This window comes from Anticarsia gemmatalis, chromosome 7 (assembly GCF_050436995.1).
Source record: "Anticarsia gemmatalis isolate Benzon Research Colony breed Stoneville strain chromosome 7, ilAntGemm2 primary, whole genome shotgun sequence".
Taxonomy (NCBI): domain Eukaryota; kingdom Metazoa; phylum Arthropoda; class Insecta; order Lepidoptera; family Erebidae; genus Anticarsia; species Anticarsia gemmatalis.
This window is the reverse complement of record NC_134751.1, coordinates 1,155,918-1,179,308: the sequence shown is the minus strand read 5'-3', so window position 1 is coordinate 1,179,308 and position 23,391 is coordinate 1,155,918. Positions and strand designations below refer to the sequence as shown.

General features: G+C 34.4%; 3 protein-coding genes across 7 annotated transcripts in view; 2 read left to right on the top strand and 1 right to left on the bottom strand.

The window, feature by feature from the left end:
• Positions 1-23,391, top strand: part of Gnmt (Glycine N-methyltransferase) — a 176,219-nt gene that overhangs the window by 143,673 nt on the left and 9,155 nt on the right. The window lies entirely within an intron of this gene.
• LOC142974244 (bombyxin A-7-like) lies at positions 1,625-11,146 on the bottom strand. Of its 4 annotated transcripts, none has more exons than XM_076116433.1 (3): positions 10,893-11,146; positions 3,529-3,688; positions 1,625-2,339 (listed from the first exon to the last, which is right to left on the bottom strand). In XM_076116433.1, the coding sequence occupies exons 2-3, from the start codon at positions 3,686-3,688 to the stop codon at positions 2,167-2,169; spliced, it is 333 nt and encodes a 110-aa protein (XP_075972548.1). In that variant the 5' UTR covers positions 10,893-11,146; the 3' UTR covers positions 1,625-2,166. The 4 variants fall into 4 exon arrangements, with proteins under 4 accessions (XP_075972548.1, XP_075972546.1, XP_075972547.1 ...); XM_076116431.1 differs by lacking the exon at positions 10,893-11,146 and adding an exon at positions 8,908-8,992; XM_076116432.1 differs by lacking the exon at positions 10,893-11,146 and adding an exon at positions 5,779-5,801.
• Positions 9,268-21,153, top strand: LOC142974243 (uncharacterized). Of its 2 annotated transcripts, none has more exons than XM_076116430.1 (14): positions 9,268-9,693; positions 10,142-10,358; positions 11,635-11,825; positions 11,932-12,062; positions 13,258-13,386; positions 14,563-14,666; positions 14,948-15,066; positions 15,303-15,606; positions 15,974-16,097; positions 16,214-16,309; positions 16,568-16,701; positions 16,987-17,123; positions 17,458-17,639; positions 18,658-21,153. In XM_076116430.1, exons 1-14 carry the CDS (start codon positions 9,355-9,357, stop codon positions 19,133-19,135), a joined length of 2,685 nt encoding a protein of 894 aa, XP_075972545.1. In that variant the 5' UTR covers positions 9,268-9,354; the 3' UTR covers positions 19,136-21,153. The 2 variants fall into 2 exon arrangements, with proteins under 2 accessions (XP_075972545.1, XP_075972544.1); XM_076116429.1 differs by having other exon boundaries at positions 11,632-11,825.

Sequence of the window (23,391 nt, the reverse complement as noted above, 5' to 3'; positions counted from 1 at the left end):
GCGACTTTACCAGAGTCAAACACTTTGAGTTACAAACTCTAATTAATCCTAGAAATCCAGCATACCTATATCGAAACATTTTTTTAAATGTTAGTCATAGTTTACAACACTTACTTCGTATATTAATGTGAGATATCTTTTAGATAGATGAGATACAAAAATGTATATTACAAAACAATCGTCGGTGTGCATCAGATAACAATAACAAGACTACATTTCCAGTTTCCTTTTGAAAGAAACCTCCTCAAAGTTGCAGTAAGACGTGGCACTCGACATACAAATTAGACATTGTGCTCACCGATATTGCACTGCACTTTGTAACTATTGTTACTATGTTATTGAGTTATTTCAACTCATTAAAGAAGGAAAATTAAAAAAGCTACTTAACGATAGTATGCTCAAAAAGTTAAAATATTAATATATATGTCATCTATGTAGCCTATCCAGGCCCTTAAATATTTGTCTGCTAAAATTGGTTTTGTAAGATATCCGCGCGCATCAGCGTTAATCTGATTCGGAGTCGAAGTGGGCGCCATGGCCAAAATCGTTCGGAAAGATCATCATCAGGTTTGCCAAAATCTGTTATCAAACTTGTAATTTAAAGTTTTAGGCAAACATAACTGTGCCTATTACTAAATCTCTTTAATAATCTTGTATTAAAAACGTAACATAGTACTTATAACTAACCATAAAAGACCTACGCTTAGAAATAAAAAAATATCTATCCGTGTTCTAATTAAATTCTTTACAAAAATGAATATCAGAACATGTCCTAACAGACTATATTTTTTTAACAAATATTGTCTTAAAAATTTCTAGGTTTTTCGTAATTGTATAGAATATTCCCTCATTTTTATCCACTCGTTATTGTAAGAATATCTTTAAAAAAAGGTTTCTACAAGGCTTGTTACGTTTCTCGATGTAACTAATTGGTAATTGTTATACCTAGATAATCGGGGAAAGCTAACCTACCTTTTGTTGGGTAATATTTTTTATAATATTCCACGTGTAGATAGTACTTCACTAGGTAGGTACACTTGGACTCTTATAATATTAGGTCGGGGAAAAAGTCTTTTCGCATTATAGTTTGTATGAACTTGTAATAAAATCTGTTCGATGCGAAAAGATTTTTCCCCGACTTAATAAATAGGTATCATATAGCCTTAAACAGAAATGGAAAAAGGAAGGTGGATAGAGGGAAAGGAGGGTTGCTGTGCAGTGGGACTATATGGACTGAAACTGCAAATATGTTCATAATAAGAAAATATTCCGTTACTTAACTTAATCAAGTAATCTGTGACCGTCCCTATAGATTTACGTGTGTTTGACTAAATCAGACTTCCTATCAATTACCAATGAAACGTAATTTAAAGTATCACTTGAAGGTATTTCTTTGGTTACAATTCTCGTCAAACAGAACGAGTTAATATGATACTTACGAGCTCAGATTTGAGTAACGTTCCCGTCTTGCGACATTTCTTTTTAGACCATTAATGTCCCCCTGCTGGGCAAAGGTCTCCTCCTAAACAAGGAAGAAGTCAGGCCTAGTGTCCATCACGCTGGCCTGGGTTAGGGACTTGCGGCATTATACATTGCAAATTCAAATTATAAACGGCCACTCTAATAAGGAGTGAGTAAAAACATTTAATGTTACAATTATAAAACGTTAACATTTGAGAGTACAGGCGTCGAGGTTGTAAATCTAATACTAAGTAAACTTAACAATAAAACAAATAATATGATTTATACACAGCAAAATACTCTACAAAACAATTATCTACATAAAACAAATAACAATGACGTAATGATGTTAAAAAGTGCCACAGAGTAGCATAATATTCAGTAGTTACAAGACGATAATTTTTTGATGAATTTATAGCTTGTTCACACATACTTGCCGACTATTATTTTCACGAATAAGATAATTAATCGTTTTCAATTGGAGGTAAAAGAAAATGTGCTTTGATACATTTGTCTACGATCGCAATTCTCTACAGTCGGTATTATTGAGAGTCGAGATTTTGACGTGCAAAAATAGTTTAAGCGTTAGTAAGTAAGCGTGTAAGAAAGGCGGGGCTTATCATCGTATGAGACGAATAGCCAGAAAAAAGCGAGCTAATGATTTTATGTACGAACAAGCCTTAAACCCACAGAACAGCATTACATTCAATAGTTGCAATAAGACAGGAGTTCATCTACAGTGCAGGCCTTATCGCAGCATTCGTTGACGATGAGTCGTTTTCCACGCTGAGCCAGCGACATGCCGCGAGCCTTATGTGGGGGCCAGGCCCAGCCGTATGAAGGCTCTTGGTCCCTATAGTATGGAGCCAGGATTGAATCTGGAAGGTAAAGAAGTTTTATTTAGAATGTTATCTTCTATAATACACATACACATACATAGCTTAACTATAAAAGTTAGTACTACAAGGTATTTTACTTCAGTAGTGACCCATTTCGTTATTAAGTCTTGCACTATAGTCACTAGAGTCTCTAAGTTACTAAAATATCTAATCGGGTATAGACTCATAGCGCTACGCCGTAGAGCGTGCTACGTTGCGCTGCTACGGTTACCGCCACGAATGGTCATTGTAGCCAAAATATTATTGATTTAAATACCTGAAGACTCAATTACAATTTTAAGGTTCAGAACTTATGAATGACACCTGTTAAGTACTACACATTGACTTACAAATCATAATTACATCAGTCAGTATTATAATGTGGCTCTTTTTAATTTATTCCTTTAACAAGCCAGATTTAAGAATTGTCACACATTTTCAACAGTTTAACTACCTATAAAATACTCATATTTCTATTAAAATTGACAACACAATATTCTAAACAGTAACAAAACCTCCACATATCGCGGCTTTATTGAAAATAAATCGTATTGAGCTCGGAGATACTCAGTTTGCATTAAATACTGATGGATCGCCGGCGCTTCCTCTAACAAATTGTTCTCCTTACTCGACTTTTACAAATGGCGCCTGGAGATAACCAGCTGCTACACTATTACACGTTTCTTTTAGCTAACGGAAATTATATTAATCGTTACTGCTGTCTTAGGCTGTTAGATACTAGCCTGTCTTTGGTAAATCGAAAAAATATGTATATTGTCAGAATACAACCACTTTTTGCTCTTTTTTGTATTTTGTTTGACCCAGGTTTAAGGGAGCATGTCAATTGGTACCCGACACGTTACTAAACTTTGAACTAATACGAATCATATTAGTTACAATATACTTTGCTCTTAACACAATCAAACCCAACACCGCTTGCTCGGCAAATGCATGCACTGGCCAAAAAGCTGCTTCAACAGCCATAATAAATCACCACATAGCAAATTAATTGAATTATAAATAAATCACTTTCTATCACACCCTGTATCATTAGCAAAAAGATTAAGCTGCTGGTCCCGACGTAAGTAAGATTAGGCCTGATTTCATAATGTTAAACAGATAGAAAACATGTGTACAACCCTTCTCAACATAGGATAAGGACAAGAGAAAAAAGTATTCCAGCACTTACTATACATAGTACCGTCGTTTCTCTTGTCAACGGGGTCTCCGGTCTCGAAGCAGAGTGCAGCTATAGCACGGGCGAGCGATCTGCCGCAGTACTTCTGTTCGTGCGCGCAACACACAGCAACACACAACAACAACAACGCGAACGACTTCTGAAGACTCATCTGAAAGTTGGAATTGACATGATCTGAACTTTGGAACATCGTATCATCATCATTGGGCTCTTACAGTCATTTTGTTGACCGATAAGCTTGAGGTTTTGCGTCAACATCACGATCTCTGACGAATAAACAAACGACGTTCTCCGTTATGTTCTTTGTTAATAAATAAAATCTCCTCGCCTTGTCTGTCAACCTGTCTGTTCGCAATAAACTTGAAATTAACTGACTGAATTTTAATTTTCACCAATACATAGAGTTATACTCGAGAAAGATTTAAATGCCTAATTTGTAAATGTATGCCCGTTATTAACCGGTCAAAGCAGGGACGATCAGCTTAAGTTCATAAAAACAACCCTCATGGAAGGAACCTATCTCCATATTATGTTTATAATTGACCCAGAACAGTTCACGCAATAAATATATCATGTCTCAAACAGTAAAGTAAGATGGTAGTTACAGTGTAACATGCACATAATTTATGTTTGTAAGCAGCCAATTGGCAACGTAAACCGTACAAGATTAAAACGAAACACATAGTGGTTTTGGATGCACATGCAAGACAGTTACAACACAACAATCTTAAGGAGAAATAGGACTAAGAAAACTGTATATTTTGAATGTAGTTGTAAAGAAGCAAGTGTAGAAAACCAACTTGGTGATTAAAAAGAGTGACTTTGAGATTTGAGACCGCCGCGGCCGCGTTGTTCTAAATTGAGACATCATATTTTGATTTTCTTTTAATGAGAGGGCTAAATTCCTAATGAAGTAATAACTAACGCCTTCATCTTGCATTTTCGATCTGCACGCCGGATCCCAAAATAGCTTATATGTATCTGAGAATTATAACCCAATATCAAATACATTTCCTTTACCAAATTACTAGCGACTTTAAAATAATGTTTATATCGACGCCCCCAAGGAATAAACCGGTAATCGCAAAAATCTAATTTTACAGGAGAAATGTTTTAGTGTTTTTCAGGTATAACTTTTCTATAAAAGGTAATTATGACAACATTGTCATATGGAGGGAAAGCTAATTTTTTTTCTAATAGTTAAACATAACCTGTGAAATTATTGTATATACACAGGATTAGTAAATCGCCAAAATACATAATACCGAAAATGGTTTCAAACACTTTTAAAGGTAATGATATATTAGGATCTTCACTTATTAATATTATTCCAGCAATGTTTACTTACCGAGTTATTCTTGTGAATTTTTTAAAAATCATAGACATAATATAAGTTTACTGAATTATCGAACGTGTTTTTACATTACAGAGGGTGATTGTAATATTCAGTTACCGACTTATTACGGTGAAAAATTAATAACCATAGAAGTGTAAATAATTGTAACAGTTATCGCGTACGCCCTGTATTTGTCTCGGTGTGAGTAATGTGCATTACATGTAGCGACATGTTCTTGATTCGTCGAGCGCGGGCCAGTTAACGCCAATACATATCTTAAGGTCTCAAATGATTACTGTAATAGAGTATTACCGAAAATGTCGGCCTAAAAATTTACGAGAATAAACCCGTAATCGCGTTAGCCAGAAGATTTTAGGGAATATTTTACAGTAATATTTCTTTACCGAAATTTGGGCATATAATTTAATTTGTAATAAGGTAGAGCGGTATTTTTCACGTAAATAAAAATAAAAAAGAATCCATGGAACAAACATGTCATAACGGAAATCATTGAAAATTTTGGGAGAAAAAATCTGAAAAAAATTGTATAGGTGTATTCACACCCATAGATACCGAAAATGTAATAACAATAAAAAGTCGGTAATAGTATAATACCGGTTTATTCCTTGGGGGCGTCGATATGTGTCATGTTTATATTATAGATTTCTTTGTAACATTAAAGTAAAGAAAGACATCGGCATCGTTCTGATAAACTTATTTGAAAAATGGCGTTACTTATACCACTTCGAATTTATAATTACATATGTTAATAGTAAAACCTACTCCAGAAGTCTAGAATTATACCGTTTTTTATTTTTTTTCACCTTAATTATATCAAATTACTTTATAAAATATATTGTGAATCAAATAAGTAAGAAAGGAAGCAGAAAATGTTCTAGTCTCACCTTAAACACCTGAGTATCTTGAAACACTTGAATAGAATGTGTTAAGTGCGGCAAATTGTGCCGTTTTATACCCCTCCAACTCTCCACAATAATTAATATTCAATAACATGTCAATACGTGTTTAATGAAATTTGATTTAACCTTCAAAAGCATTGAAGGGTTAAAGAGGGCTTTAATTTCCCACCTTTGTGCTAAGCCAAGGTTATGTAGGTCATACGATAATAGGGACTACAGGTTACTGAAGATTAATTGAACGTCGCCTTTGATTACTTGTAGGTGGTTTTGGCAACGATATACTTGAACTTTTGTAATAAGCTGGACTATTAAGTAGGCACTTTTTATCGCACAGAGAATTCTTAGATTAGAGGTAAAGGAAATAATACTGGGAAACGAGTTTGGACAGTTAAAATTTTAATGAAAATGCATTTACTTCTCTTTAGGTGAAAGTTGAAGGCTGATACAGATGAATGGAGAATGAAAACATGCTACACTGACCCTACTTAACGTGGGATTTTGTGAAGAAAATGATGACGGTTTCTCTATAGAGGTAGGTCAAGCGTAGGTTCTGCAGTCTCCAGCGCTCTTATACATAGATGGGGCTACTGCTACAAAAATAAACATTATTCGACGATTTATGCGATCTGTATAAAAACAATTCATTGCCAATAGTATATAAGATAAGAACTGCTTTAACAGTTTAACAGCTTAACGGTAAAACCGATTGAGTGATATTTAATAGAGCAGCCGAATGACTGCTGTGAGTAGACAAACATTGTTAACGAAAAATTATTAATTTCAATATCCATTGCCGCTTACGTAACATAAACCTACAGCAGCACCAGTTTGAAACACGTCATGTAAACTGAAACTGGAGGCCATCAATCAACGATGATGTACCCGGCGAGTGGATAAACAATGAACTATGATCATTAGTCATGGGACTGACCATCTATCATGGGGACACACATCATTGAGTCCAAGATGCATAGAGCATTCCGTGATATTGAATAGGGGACGATTAGAATAGTATTACTATTGAATTACAATGTACCATTGAGACCTGACGGAGCGTGTTAAGTAAGGTACTAAAGTACTTATTCGAGTCCGAATTCCCCGCTAAAAGAGGCATTTGTAAAAACAAGAATAGAACTTTGTGCACTAGTGAGACGTTCGTACTGCAGAAAAAAGTAGAAATTTATTTTATATAATATTTACCTAGTCTATATTTAGTAAAAATCACAAAATACTACCACATGTCTTCTTACATCTTGATCGGTTATGTAGTTTAGTATAGCTATGATAGCAGACAAGACAGAAGAAAACAGAATTACATTAATTGCGAAATTACATTCACAATTATCGTAAATATTTTTAACTAGCTGACCCGCGCAACTTCGCTTGCGTCACATAAGAGAGAATGGGTCAGTATTTTCCACGTTTTTGTAACACTTTTCACTGTTACTCTACTCCTATTGGTCGTAGCGTGATGATATAAAATATGTTTATTTTTAACGCAAAATATTCTCAAAATTATTTATATCTCTTAATATAACGAAGTCGCGCTAAGGCATATCCGCCATTAAAACAGTTGCCATGACAACGGAATTTTGTTATTTCAATGTGTCATTATAATATTGACTATTCGGGATTTAGTTCGCCACTTGAATTTTCCCGGGAAATGCGTCATTTTCCCGGAGTAAAAAGTAGTCTATGTCCTTTCTCGGGTATCAAAATATCTCCCTACCAAATTTCATGCAAATTGGTTCAGTAGTTTAGGCGTGATTGAGTAGCAGACAGACAGACAGACAGACAGACAGACAGACAGACAGACAGAGTTACTTTCGCATTTATAATATTAGTATGGAAGTATGGATATACTCATCTAGAGCTTATTTCGTTTTTTCACTTAATATCTGGACCCAAAATTACACTACTGCAAACAGCACTCACTCAAATGACCTCAGCCCTTTTAGTGGATCTGTCAAGCCATCCTATGTAAACTTAGCACTCCATTAGGATATCTTAAGATTTAAGGCTAGATGTCTCGGATTTATCTACCAACATCAGCGCTTATATTTAACTTGTCACCGAGGTGTTGTCTTTGAAATTTAACTTATACTTTAATACCCTTTACACATATTAGACATATGTACCTATATAATTGTAGTATATTCGCAATATGGTCGCAACACACAATTTTTTCTAAACCCTCTTGTTAAATTATCAACAAATGCATTTCAATTTCTAATCAGAGCTATGACAGGCCTACGAAAGCTCTACAATAAGTCTACGAAACTGTAGCACGTTTTATTTCAGAAACAAGACGTGCCATTATTTACCGCCGCGAAATTGAATACCTCAAGAAACCATTACCAATATTATTATGTCAATTTATAACGTCTCTCTTCTATTTCGGTGCTACATCCAGATAGTGTCACGACATTATACCGCTCCATGTCGCTGAAATTGCCTCCAAAAAAACCTCTACTATCGGCATCCATATTTATCGGCTGCTGTAAATAAATGTAGCAAATTCATCAGGTGTCCCAGTAGCTTTAACGCTCCAATTTCTAGCAGGGCGTCGCATTGGCGCGAATTCCAATCTGGGGCGCACTTAAGCCGTCAAATAAGATGAAACCAAGTGGAACATTGGATGTGACATGCCCCCCCAAACACAACGTTTGCTGTCGAGCACACTTCATTTGTTAAAAGTCTATTCCGCTCCGTTGAACGATTTAATGGAGATCAGTGGATATGACGTATTTGAAATGTAAACAAAAACGTTATACAAACTTCCTGCTTTTGCTTCAATGGAGTACAAACAGCCGCTTTGAAGTTTCGCGTACGGCTTAGCGACGCTGGTAATTGCAGTCTTTAAATAAACTTACACATTTTGTGTCGGAAATGCCGTAGGCACATGGCCAAACAACGTACGTTGGTTTGGTAAGTACTTAAAGTGCCTACGTACTTTACAAAGAGTAGAGGGCATCAAGTATGAAAAATAAATCATAAAAGTATTACTTACGACTTTGCCTAGTTTATTTTTTTATTGCTTTATGAAATGTGATTGTTTTAGTAGGTAATAGCTTCTATGGCCGAGAGATTAATAATCATTTTATGACAACATACCCGGTTAAACGGTTTCTGGCTGGTATTCTCGAGTCGGAATTTGGATCGACAAGGTAAAGTCATTATTACAAGGCCAATTTGTATACATAGGCACTTACATTCCACCGAAGTATTTGCCTTACTGCAACTTGTTATGAATAATTATATCTCCCTTATATTTCGTAGAAATGATTATAAGTTGATGACGAACTTTATCATCAATCCTGAATTGTAAAGTTAGATTGAATAAATATTTTTTGTTGATCTGTAGAATATTTTTTTGTATCTTGTTTTGATCTAACATACTATTTTTCGCAATTGGTAATGACAAATCGCTCCGGTCAAAATTTGATTGGCAACACAAACAGCCATATCAATAACATGGCGTCGCAGCTGTCAAACTAGCGTGTTTTGGTGATGCTTTGATTTTTGCAAGTGATAAGTGATTGTGCTAAATTAAGTGCAAAAATGTCGCATGAACAAAGAAAGGGGTATTACAACAGGGATTGGGATAGGGATCGTGGTCGAGAACGAGAACGGGAACGGGACCGCGAGCGTGAACGAGAAAGAGATCGTGGGGACTACCGCGGAAGACCGCCGCCGATGCGAAAAAGAAGTCGATCTCCTCCAAGGAGAGATGACCCTAAACGCAGCCGGTCTCCACGCAAAAACGAAAAAGACATTCTAGACGAGAATATACTGAGTGAAATATCCAAACTTCCTGAACCTAGTGAGCTGTGGGACAATCAGTTTCAAGAAGGTTTTCCAGTGCCGCCGCCGCCGACATTTTCACAGCCGCCTCAAGAGGTAAGTTCCATTGTTTGTTTTATTGTAATTGACATCAGTCAATCCATTTAGGTACTATTCGATTAATTCGTCAATAAAACAGTATCCTCTTCATTGTAATAAACAAAAGGTATTGTTACTCAGGTACCTATAACAATAACCTGTCTTGATACCATATATAATGTAAAGTAATATAGGTATGTAACTTGATAACAAAACTGATAGTGGTTGAGTTAAAACTTTCATAATTTTTGTATGCAATACATAAAAACTGAGTCCTAATTTTATAATGATGATATGCTAAAGATAACAAAGTGACTGACTCTATCACAAGTATTGATAATGTTCATACAGTATGCTTAAAAGTTCAAGTTCTATGAATATAAATTTAAAATACATCATGCTATTAATCAAAGTAATCATCAATGTGTTCTCGCAAGTCATCTTACAAACTCCAATTTTATTAAAGGGTGTTTCCAATCAAAACTATGCTGGGAACTATCAGCCATCGTACTCTGGCATCTATGACGACTTCCCCTCTGTGGGTGCACTCCCACCACAGCCTCCACACCCACCGGACATTACTACATGGAACCAGATGTCTCTACCACCACCCCCTTCGCAGCCACCACCAGCCCCGCCAGCTCCGTACGTCAGTAACGTAGAAGACCAAATAAAGAAAGAAGGTATGTTGCATTTAATTTTACCTTTTGCATTAATTATGTCTTATTTCAGGTTATTACGGTGTTATGGCTAATTATGATATTATTTTGAGTATACATGTATGTGAATTGTCAATTAGAATTTTAATATAATTATATTTTTAAGATTAAAATTCTGACATTACAAATTTTCTTGTAAACAGAATACCTATTTAAAATTTTGTTTATACAACTTATCTCACTGTTTTAAATGTGTTAAATTGGTTTTAACTTTAATATAAGATAAGACAACTTCTAAACACAGTACCATACTGCATAAAATGTGAGCTTGAAATAATAATATGTTCATGAAGCCTGCATTAAGATGTAAAAGGATGTTTTTATTGTAAAATAATTGTACTTATTTAAAAGTGGTTATAATGTTTCATTATATTTAGTAAGAAATTGCAAAAGTATGTTAAAATTTGTTAGCTAGAGTTTAAGATAAGGATAAGTTTATGATAAGGATATAAATCTAAAAATGCTCATAATTATTTAAAAACTCATTCCTTTACTCACCTTTATTGATTGATTAACAACTAAACACCACTCTTAAAACAAAACATGAACTTAAAAAAGACAACTTACTACTATTTATATGTGCATTTGTTACTCAATATGTTTATTTTTAACTATATATTTCTAAGAAACTAACCACTTTCTGATAACTTAATAAACTAAGCATAACACAACACAAGTATTTATAAAATAAAGAAACAGTGAAATAAATATTGTATACCTATAAGTATGTACCAATATTTCTTATAAATATTCTTATGTACCTAAGTCATTGTTTCTTTAAACAATCAACTTACATTACATACTATTTCTATTACAGAAATGCATAAAATTATCCTGTTATTGTTATAAACTGTTATATACAGTAAGAACACAGTGATTTCAGGTTATAAAGTTGGTGACATGAAGAAAACCTCAAGAAAATACCTGCTTTGTTCTTTAACCTCTTATATTTCGCCTACCCCTGCTGAACATAAACTCATTTAGCACTCCCTGCATGATTGTACAGATTATAATGTTTCATAATAGAGGTAAACAGTGTGCTTGAAACTGCCTCTAGACATTTTATTTAGCAGATGTGGGTCGTCAACAGCTAAGAAAACAATCTTTATATAATTTGCTTGAATTAAGTGCAGCATCATTAATCAAAAAATTATTGAATATACATTCGAACAAATAATGATGCTGCACTTAATCTTTTAACTAAATATAGATTATGAAATAAAACAATATTTTACAGCAGCTATCGAGTCTGAAATGCGTCACCAGAAGGCCGCATTGTCCAAACAAAGAGAGGACTACATCAAGAAATGCGGGATACTCAAGAAAGAGTTGGACACACTGAAAGACCAACGCAACGAGCTACGAGGCGACGCGAAACGCTCCCCGAGCCCTGACACCAAGAGGTTCTTGAAGGAGAACACTAAGCTACAGGTTTTGTCACTTGAAATTATACTCTATTTAGTTAATTTTACAGCTCATTTTCTTTGCTTGACTGTGCAGCTTGATGTGATGAGTTTTAAACGACGCGTTCTTATAGTTGGAGATACAGAACAAGTTGAAGACGATCTACAATGTGGTGGACATGTTGAACGGCATCATCGGTGAAGAAGCACATGAGATACATGAGGCTGATGAACCCGCAGACCGCGCCGCCAAACGTAAATCTAGGTGTGTTGCGTTACAATTTTTTATTTTATTTACATTTCGTTTTATTTATTTTGGAAGTTCATTTTTGTTCCATAATGACTATGATGTTCTTTTTTATTAAGATTCTTGAGTAAAAACAGAAATTAACTTCCAGCACCTATGTTCTATGCATTGAATTAATACTAATTGCGAGAATGTGTGTATAAATGAAATAAGTTAAAAATAAAATATTATTAGTTGTGACATTTTCTCCCCAAATCAGGATTGCACAGCTTTTGCGTGCCAAGAAGAGCTATTCGCTTTTAATATTTTAGTGGACTGGCAATATCAAGAATGGGCTGTGGCAACATCGATGGAAAACGACTTATTTATAATTTGCTATTCCTTGAAATAAATTGTAAGCTTCTGTACTTAATTGCTGTGTGAATAAAAACTTTGTTAATTCACATCACTTACGACTTTAAGTGCTTTTTTTATGACCCTCAACTTTTTTACGAGATACTGTGTTTTGTTTAGAATTACACTAAAACATGTATATTTTTAAGTGACTATGTACATTGTTTGGACATAAGAAACAGTCAAGATTGATTGCTTACGGCTTTATGCATATCGCTGGAACAATTATTGATTAAGATTTGGGTGTTTGAGCACAAATGTCTTTTTCGTGTTTGCATATGAATGCCAATCCTTTTGTTACGTATAAGCCCGCGTACGCTTACACGTGTGTGTTACGTACGACTAATAGTCGTGAACTTTTAGGAAGACTGTTTCTTTTTGACCTTTTTGACCTTTATATGGATCTTTTAGATATGTATTATGTTCTAATGTATCCAATTAAATTTTACGCACATTATAGTTTTTTTATTTACCCTTTCGCAGATGATTGTGGAGTAAGTAATAGGCATATTTTATAGTGATGAGTAACATGGATTTCAGATTTAAATGGAGTTTAAAAAACGGTTTTATTCTATCGGAATGCGAAACATGAAAATTATTGTATGAATTTTAAATATTTTATCACTTGAAGGCGGAATTTTAGAAAATGGATTTACAAAATAATTTTCGGTACATTTTAATATTACATACGATTTAAAAAACGGTATTGTGTTTATTATTATTATATCTTTTAACCAACCGACTAAATATTTTTGCTTACAAATTAGTCCATATTCCAGTATATGTACGTACGTAGTAAATAATGTGAGATATTTTCCAGGTCGCCGTCGAACAAAAAGTTCAACTACATATACTACGATCCGGAGATGCATTGGTGTCGCGTCTGCAACGAGTTTCCGCCAACTGCTAAAGATTATTTAAACCATTTACATTCACCTGCACATCACAAGTAAGTCTTTACTAACACTATGTCTAACATTTTTTTTATATTTAGGCCCAGTTTCACTTGTAAATATCTATAAGATGGAATTTTGACGATTCTTTTCATAAATTCCCTGTTATTAATAATTTATTGCGAAAATAGCTGTGCCTAACTATCTTACTATAAACGTCGTGAAAGCTCTGATTATATAACAGTGTTTTGTATCTTTCATTGACAGTTTCAAAATTGATTAAAAGTAACAAAACACAATTGACAATCAGTGCTAATTCGACGTTTATTAAACAGATATGTAGTATGAGTTTTTAAATTACTACCATGATAACCACTTCCCTATCCTAAAGCATTATTAATTCCCTTTTTTGTTGAATAATATAGTTATCTAATGTTTACAAAATACCCATCGTTTTACCGGTGAAGGAAAACATCGTAAGGAAACCTTCATTGTTTTAGAATTGTAAAAGAAAAATCTAGGCGAAATCTGTAGTCTAGTGAGCATTTTTAACGAATAGGTAAGGGTTACAAAAGGTAGTGAATTTAGTCGATATTCTAACAACATATGCTATGATTGTGTGCTGGCTATAACCCTCTTTCTTCTTTCCAAGCCGTAACCAGATATGCACGAGAAAACTAGTACGAAACGATCAAATCTCCAAGTGAGTGAAAAAATATGTTTTATGATACAAGTAGGTAGTACATACTGACTATGAAGTGTAGTTGTTTTATCAGCAAGTCTTAGTCTCAAGAAAGAAAGCAGGTAATGAACTTTGTGATAAATCTTATAATCTTATCAAAATATATTTATATTTTTGGATGAATATACTGGACTGACAGACAGGTAATAAAATGACAAAGGTGTATTTATTAGACTTGAATATGTATGTGCTTATTCGATAGGTATTCAGCAGAGAATACGTTAATCAGAAATCACTTCTAGTTATGTAAAGACTTACGATGTATTTGTTCACTGGTAAAACATTTACTCTTACTAATAAACCTCGTGTAAGCTCTGATTTTGAAATGAGTATGAGTAATTACCACAAAACACTGTGTAATCAGGGCTTACAACGTTTATTGGTAAGACGGATTATGTATGTACGGATTTGTAGATATAGTTAGTAATTATTAAGCTTCATCAACATCTACATACGTAAAGTATTCAACCCATAATTCTTTTGTTTGTAGAATGGCAGCGGCACATCTAGAAGCACCTTGGCACACGGTGTCAGGCATGAACGAAGGGTACCCGAGCTACCCGTCTGCGCCAACTAAACGGACTCCTATCAAAGGTAACTTAAAAATTCTCTTAATTTTTCAGTTTTTTACTAACATTGCCACGTAGTTTTACTCGTGTTCATGGTGATTATTTTATCTGTGTGTTGAAGTGTGACTTTAGAAAACTTTGTTCGTTAAATTGGCAATCTTGTTCAAAAATAATTATTAATTCTTACAGTAGTTTGCTACTGAAAGCATATCATAACAGGAAAAAAACATAACATGTTATAAGATACTCAAAATAATTGCAGAATCCTTCTCTGTAAATAAATTTTAAATGGTATTTTCTACCAAGGTCTTCAATTCTTCGTGCCATCTACCGCTTGGTATTGCAAGCTCTGCGACCAGTTCATAGGAGACCTCCACTGCGCCTCCGCTCATCTTAAATCTATCACACATTCCAAGAATTATATGGTAAGTATTAAAACATAATTTTGTAATACTCCACGATTTATAGACATAAGATCGGTTTAAACAATCAGTCATTTGAAGTCTTTTTTTTTCAACAAAGAAAGTCTTATCAAATATGACAACGAATCAGAAGTAGGTACTGGGTACCAATGTTGATTTCTCTTCGAGTAAGGGGTAATTTTTGCACAACAAAAATAAAAACTTATAAAAAAATATTTTAAAATAATTACTTGTTTTAGAACTTCGTAGAACAAAACCCCCACTGGGAGACGGACTGGATGTCGGATCGGCAAAAAGCGTTCGAGAAATCCCGAGGCAAGATCAAATCGGACGGCGAGAAGCCACAACAATACATGTCCCATACGATCACCTTCAACAAAGATGGTTTCCACACTAAACGGAAGAATACGCCGCCGACCGGAGACGAGAAGAAGAAGAAAAGAGATAAGAAGAAGAAGAGTAAGAGAAAGAGGAGTAGTAGCAGCAGTTCTTCCAGTAGTAGTAATAGTTCTGATAGTGAGCCTGTCAAGAAGAAAAGTAAAGGTAAAAACTGATTTCTTATCTTCATGGAATTGAAATTTTGACAAAATCGACCGATATAACAAAGAAACTTTCCCTCTTATTCATAAAAATATACGAAGTTATGAAAGGCTTATAAAGTGTTTTGTTTCTCTCTCATTCCTTAGCGAAATGAAAAAGAGAAAACATAATATAGTAGTTTTTTAACTAAGATAGGTTTATAGTGTGTTCATGAATAAGAGGGTTTGTGTGTCTCAAAACGCAATAAGCTTATTATAACAAAAAAATATTATTCTGTGTTATAATATGTTAGCAGAAGGAGTTGAAAGTTTACAGTTTACAGCGCGAATATAAGTTCATTAGTTTATAAATCATAATTCTAAACTTTCAGATAAGAAATCAAAGAATCGTTTCGACGTGCCGGACGACAAGACACTGTCGGACTGGGTGTCAAACATACAGATGGACAGACTTAATGATAGTGACAGAAAATTACTTGATACACTTAAAAGCAGGTAACAAAAACGTTTAACTTTAAAAGCTTAACTGTTATATCTTGTAAAAGTTACAAGTAACCATTTATTGTTTATAAATAGCCTTTAGATTTTATTAAGGTTGAATTGATTTTCAGAATGAAGAAAGACTCAGACGAGAAAAGACGGTCACAAGATCGCGATCGGTCGACACGTGACAGAGAGCGTGTAGCTGAACTGCAAAGGAAATTAAGGTAAGACGACATAGCTGATATATTTAATGTCCTTACTAAACTACTATTGGGTAGTTATTCAACCATATTTATAGATGTTATTAACAGAGTCTTAGATGTTAATGATTGACAGTTCTTGTCAAATAAGGTTGATTACTAATTTAGGGTTACAGATACCTGAGCGGTAATGACGATGAGATGGCTGCCGCGCCTGACTTCACAATATTGTAGCGTCAGCAGTGTCCGTACACTAACACAGACCATTATATTCGTGTACAGGGAGAGTGAGCTACGCGAGCGCGGGGAGCGTGGGGAGCGCGGCGAGCGGCGGCGCGGGGAGCGGCGCGAGCGGGACAACACGCCGCCCAGCAATGATAAGAAGCCGCAGGAGATACGCAAGATGCCCTTCATCGGTCAGTGCCACTCATTTGTTCCACATCTCAGTTACCCTTACAACATCAGATCAGATCTCAGACATGCCATGTAACAGTCCAATTTGACCTTGACACACGAACGCATGAAAACTCTACTCTTCATGTCATTGTGTTAAGAACTAAAGGCGACGCAGAATATTAAATATAGGTTTAACAGGTCTATTTATATAGTCTTGACAATTTTGTGCACCTCCACAAGCTGCAAACTTAGGCAGTTTACTTAGTTAACCAATTATTAATTTCATGTAAAATGTCCGTTTGTAGGAAAAATGCCTGTATATAAGAACTTATCAAAAAACTCCAAATCTGAAGAGCAGAAGAAAGAGGAACAAAAGAAAAAAGAGGAAGAAGAAGTTAGCAAAAAGAGAAGAGAGGAGATGGACGCTGAAATACAAAAGAAGGTACATTATTCTTTTACATAAAAAAAACTAATTAAAAGAAATTAACCTATTACTAATCTTCTGTTGGACAAGGATCTTCTGCAATACACTAGCTAAGTGCAGGATTTTGCATTTCTTTACGAATTGATTAAAAAAGTTCACGTTTTTAAGAGAGATTTGTATCAGGCAAGGAAGTTCTCGTGGGATGTTTATTTTCATCATCGGGCAAATGCTCATATGTTTCTAATGCACTCAATATTACTTTTTATGTTTACGAAGTCTTCTCTATTACTGAGGAGACTAATATCTTATTTGTTCTAACTAGACATATAACTTTCCGTTAACGTTTTCCCAGGTGGCAGAATTCAAAGAGAAGATAGCCCGTGCGCAGCTGGAGCGCGAGCAGTCTCAAGTGGAGCCGGCGGCGCTGGGCCCCAACCCGGGCGCGGGGCTGCTGCCCAACCCCTACCTGCCGGCGCCGCAGCTGGCCGCGCCCACGCAGCTCGGACAGCCGCAGACTCTCGCCGTGCCGCCGCCGTATGTTACATTCTCTAACTAATTTATAGCAAAAAAAATCTGGTCAACGATTTATAACATTTATAGTAAAAATAGAAGAATCGTTGACACGAAACGCCCAACGCAACCCAGTAAAAAAAGCGAAAATACTAAGAATTAATCAATTTAAAATGAACTTAAACTCCTATGACGTGGATTAAGACGTATGCCATATTATTATATCGATTATAGCGTGGCACACGGCGTTTCATTACGCATCATGTTTGAAACTACATGTCGTAGTAGTTTATTTTTAGTTGATTTTATTCTCAGTATGTTCACCGCGCCTTCGCTGATTTGTGTTGAGCGTTTCATGTAGAAGAGTCAGTTATTTATATAATTTTGAACCAAAAGTTCGCTACGTAGACTGCATCCTACACTTATTGTGCAGGTTAAAACTAAATGAAACACCTACATACTTTGTTCATATGGAGGTCGAAAATCAAAGTTATCTATAATTGACCCCTGATCTTCTATATTCATGCATACTTTCATCAAAATCGATTCAATGGTTAAGACGTGAGCACTTAAAAGACGAATAAGCTTTCGCAATCATAATATTAAAAAGAGTTTAAGCTCCGTTTTGTCCGCGACTCACCGCGATCGTTTTCTATAAAAGTTATTTATCAAAATACCGTATTTTCTTCTCTTGAACAAAGATTTAGTCGATAACAGACAGAAAAACAAATTGGACGTTGTCGGTTTTAAAATATTTGATCAATACATGTCTAATTGGCCCTTGACATCGAAATTGTCGCCAGGTCTTAACTTGATGCGGTGAAACTGTGAGTGTACACTTAAATTTATCTTGTAATAATAAAATCTAAATCGATTACTGCAACAGTTATAATTGAGATTTTATTTAGAAAAGATAAAAAAAAGTAAAAATAAATGTAAAACTAAAGTACCATACCATGATATCATAAACTAAACAACAAAATAAACAAGTTAAAAAAGACACTAGAAACACATAATATAGTTTATTTATTATTTATTTCAGGGCACAAACACCACAGCCGCAGCCCCAACTGGCGCAACAGCCAGCTTTACCAAAAGACTTCCAGGACGCTCTTGACATAATATTTCCATCAGAAGTTAAAAACCCAGACATGTCTCAACCAGACCTGTTCGCGATGCCACCGGGTTTCATGCCAGGGCTCGCCGGAGTTATGCCTCCATTCCCACCTTTACCTCTTATGAACCCACAAATGTTTGGTTTTGATATCAACGCACCTTTATTCCAACCTCGACCGCAGTTATATGATACTCATGTACCGTTAGTTCCTAGTCCAAAACCGAGACATCAGCAAAAAAGACCGCAGCAGAAGAATGATAAGAAGAAACCCGAGGTGAATAAGCAAGAAAGTAAATCGGGTAAGGAAAGCAAGGACAATGGAGAGGTTGCTAGGAAGAAGGAAGAAATGGATGACTTAGCTATGTTAGGTATTGATGCCTCTGATGTAGGTGCTGGAATATAACGACAATATGTATTTACTTTGTTACTAATAAAAATCGTATAAGCTATCGTATCGTATTAGTTAGTTACCAACAAGTCCAACAACTGTGGCATCTTCACTTTGTCATGTTAACTTACTACTGAACTGAAAAATATGGGTATTTTCACTGGTATTTGTACTTGGTAAATGTATACTTTAACTTCAGTCATATTTTGTAATGAAAGTCTTGGTTTAGTAATACTTTATCATAATTAAACAGATTTGTAATTAAATAATGTATTGGTAAATTTCCATAAAAAATCAAAGAAGCAGTTGACTGTATTCAGTATTTTGTCTTATTCACTCATATTCAGTTTTAATATTGAATGTGACAAAACACTTACGAATCAGAGCTTTTACGATGTATATTAGTAAGACAGGGTAATGGATTTTAAACTATCGCGATTTGTATACATAATTCTACTGTGAACGGGTTACGGTATGAAATAAATAAGGTTCCGTAAACTTTTTTATATTGATCGTCGGAAACCCGTTGACAGTAGGATTATGAACATATTTGGTGGTTGAGTAAAGGTCATAATTGTAAACTTTAGCGATGTATATTATCTCATTTGTCGGGGAACGTAGCAACGGTTTTTCAGGTAGAGGAATTAAGTTCGGTGGGCAAATAAAACCTGAATTTAAGCAATAATTCGGTATCTTAAGTAATTATTTTGAATGATTTGTAGCAGTCATCAGTAGCTGTGTTATTTATACCAAGCCATTGTTCAGTGAATTTTGAACAGTTAAAAATATTTAAGTATATACTAACTTTGGTAACTTTGGTATGTATGACGTGGTCACAAGCTGACTTAACCTTAATAATAGGGTAATTGACTACCAGTCGTATCAGCTACTATATCGTATTTTCGTGGTGTTCTAATGATTTCAGTCCGTAATCATTTTAGTTTCATGACATAGCATGAGCATTTTATATGAACCTATCAAGAGTACAAGTGTAATAATTTTTCGTCAACTACCCTAATGGATATCGAAAAAAAAAAACAGTCAAAATGTATAGAGTTCTTACTCTCTTTCCTACATCAACTGAACAGCGTATTACTTATTTTGCCAAGTAGCTTTAAACCCCTAATAATTACAATAGTACTAAATAAAGACGAAGAAATCACATTAGTATAGAATAGAAATATGTATTTTTTTACAATACACTTTATATTATAATCACTAGATATTTCCTTATTTACTCAAAGCTAGTATTCTATAAGTGGTCATTAACCCACTTTTTATTGAAGCTAACTTCATTCTGTACACAAGAATGCAATTATTATACTCGCAAACAAGATATCTTTTTATATTAGAAGATACTAAGGTACGAATGAAATGTCGATTTGAACTAAATTGTATAAAAAATGTAACCTTTGACTATGTTCAGCCAAATCATTTTGAGCTATTTTTACCTAGTATAGTATCAAGTATGCACCGATTAACTTTGATGTTCTGAATATAGCAGCAAGCCACGATAGAAGGAGACGTAACAACGACAGTTTTCTGCTTCGTTCACTCCTTATCTACATCTCTTGTATTTACGTAAATTGACTCGAAGTCATTTGTTGCTATATTCAGCCACACAAATATGAATGGTGCGTTACATGTGTATAGTATTTATCGTAGTCCTGTCACGCTAATTATACTATGCGTGCTTTCATGGAAAAAGGAGAACAGGGAATGAAAATAGGCGTGGCCTAGCTCAAAAACACTATAGCTACTCCTTAACTACAAAGACAAAATGCAAAATCACTCAAATTTTTAAAAGTAAGTTGTTTCTTTCATAATTTTAGGATGTATTTTTAATTTAGGTGTATACCCCTTTCGTGGGGTTTTCTTATGTAATTTGTTATACATAAAACTAAAATTTCCCTGTAATCATTGTTTTGTTATAAATGACTAAACGCTATGTAAACATGTGGTTTTAAAATCACGACAAACGAATCATAATATGGACTTGTATTTTTCGTGATAAATAAATATCATGGTGAAAATTTTGGTGTTTTATTATCAAGTAATCTACACAAATACCTTCTTAAAGTCATAAATATAATTACTTCTTGCTATTTTCAAGCCTCTGCTCAAAAATAGGTAAGTTTTACTTATATATTTGATGCGTCTATGTATGTATACATCGTAGCTCTTGAACTAATTAGTTGGTTTTGGTGTGAATTTTTTATTTATTAGTATTTTTATTACCGATCAGAAGTTTAATTGCAAAGGTTTACAAAAAACTCCCTACGTTACACACGGTCTGCTAGGCGGGCCTATAGTAATTAGCCCGACTGTATATCATGATGTTTATGTTTTTCCTGTGTCAGTGAAAACCGGCGCCTTTGCTAAAATACCAACAACATACTTATACCCATTCACACACAGTAATCAATCGAACCATACTCAGTAGGAAAACAAACAAAATTTACCCGGAGTACAAACCGTTTTTGTCTCATTCCATCATCGAATACCAGAAAGAGAGACTAAATTCATTGACTTGTTGACATGATGTAATTTGCCAGCTGTTTGAACCATGTTTGTTTGTGCCGTTTCATTGCTACTCAACTGTTTTGTTGTAAATATTTAATATTTTCCTCTTATAAAGAATTGTAACAACTGCCTACTTCACGATGGGAATTCTTGGATTCTTCAAAGAAGTTACCTTTCCTTACCTAACCTATTACCTAGTAGGTAGGTACACAACAACACGGTAATAGATAAATACGTACGATTTTGATATTATTACACCTCTTACAACCTAAAACAAAACAGGCAGGTAAGGACATAAAATCTTAAAATGATTCAAAAAAATATTTGTTAGTCCTTAAGTAGTGCTACGAAAACCTTGTTTCTGAATTATTCCGCTTAACTTTTTTGTAAGTTATTTATTGTAATCAATGTTTAATAAAAATATAGTCTTACGTAATATTATTAAAAACGTTTCTAATTTCCAACGCTTTGTTTTTATAATGATAACGCAGTGCACACGAAATGTGTAAACAAAATGATTCTATGCGTGACTTGCGTTCATTAGTCGAAGAAACATTCTGTTTCAATAACTTTGCCTTTGACTGCCAAAATAGCCTTCCATATTGAATCTTATGTTGCTTGTAATAAGAGCTAAAACTCCTGCTGCAAAGGTGTGTAAGTACATCGGTAAATCCTTTTGAAACGGAATTGACAGCATCTTTGCTACAATTTCAATGTGTGTCGTCATTTGTTGTGATGTTATTCTTAAATAATGACGTAATATTTGTATGATAATAAACGGAACTTATCTAACAGTTATCTATCCGTTTTATCTTAAAAAGTAACGTGATTTAAATGGTTGAACCTATAGTTAGGGGTCCTCACGCCGACTGTTTTCTTCAAGCAGGCTCTAAGTCTAAAGGCTGCTCAAATGTCACAGAATAATAATACCTATTCACAATTTTGTTAGTTTGATAGCTAAATTTACAGGTAATACAGAAATTACAAGAAGGTAGCTACAATAAAGTATAAAATTACGTAGGTAGGTACTTATCGTATAGCTAAGTGCCAACTGTCCTAATTTATTTTATTTAAATACAAAACGAGCATAATACAACAGAATTCTTAACCATAATTGCCTATATATTATAAGAAATGTCGTAACAAAAACAAGCATGTAATGGCAAAAGTTACGGAACCCGTACCAATATTTCTCTTACGCCACGTGCTCCTCTCAATAAACAATATGTTAATTGACTAAATCAAATGAACTTGAACAGTTCAAGGCTAGATCTTATCAAGGCCCTTCACTCTGAATAATATTATTCTGTAGAGTAAAATACCCGTTAATGCCTAAGCAGATAAATAAATGTAGCCAGCACTAGTGTCCCACTGATGGGCAAGCGTATTCTCCCGAAGCAAGAGGGGTTAGGCCTCAAGTTCAATTGATTTTCGAGACTCTACTTTTTGTAAAAATTGTTTATATAAAACTCAAGCACTGAAATATTCTTTTGATATTATAATTAACTGTTAGCATGTGTTAATTGTTTGTTTATACAATACGTACGCTATTTTCAAAATGTATACGTTTGTTAGGACTACCTTAAAATTAAACCCTTGTTCCATTGGCTTCTTCTATCAAATTGATTTAATGTAAGATCATTTGTATTTCAATATTTTAGAATGGCAACAACTGAACCAATTTGATACAATTATACTTAACTTTATGTTATCAAAGTTGATACTTATAGTTCATAGTTTCACACATT

What these genes read in the sequence shown, in the direction of transcription:
- LOC142974244 (XM_076116431.1), bottom strand. Translation starts at nt 8,970, where the DNA reads ATGACTTTACCTTGTCGATCCAAATTCCGACTCGAGAATACCAGCCAG. An exon ending in GCCAGAAACCGTTTAACCGG is followed by an intron (nt 3,689 to 8,907) that starts GTATGTTGTCAT and finishes TCCAACTTTCAG; the next exon opens with ATGAGTCTTCAGAAGTCGTT. An exon ending in AAACGACGGTACTATGTATA is followed by an intron (nt 2,340 to 3,528) that starts GTAAGTGCTGGA and finishes TTTACCTTCCAG; the next exon opens with ATTCAATCCTGGCTCCATAC.
- LOC142974243 (XM_076116429.1), top strand. Translation starts at nt 9,355, where the DNA reads ATGTCGCATGAACAAAGAAAGGGGTATTACAACAGGGATTGGGATAGG. An exon ending in CTTGATACACTTAAAAGCAG is followed by an intron (nt 16,098 to 16,213) that starts GTAACAAAAACG and finishes ATTGATTTTCAG; the next exon opens with AATGAAGAAAGACTCAGACG. An exon ending in ACTCTCGCCGTGCCGCCGCC is followed by an intron (nt 17,640 to 18,657) that starts GTATGTTACATT and finishes TATTTATTTCAG; the next exon opens with GGCACAAACACCACAGCCGC.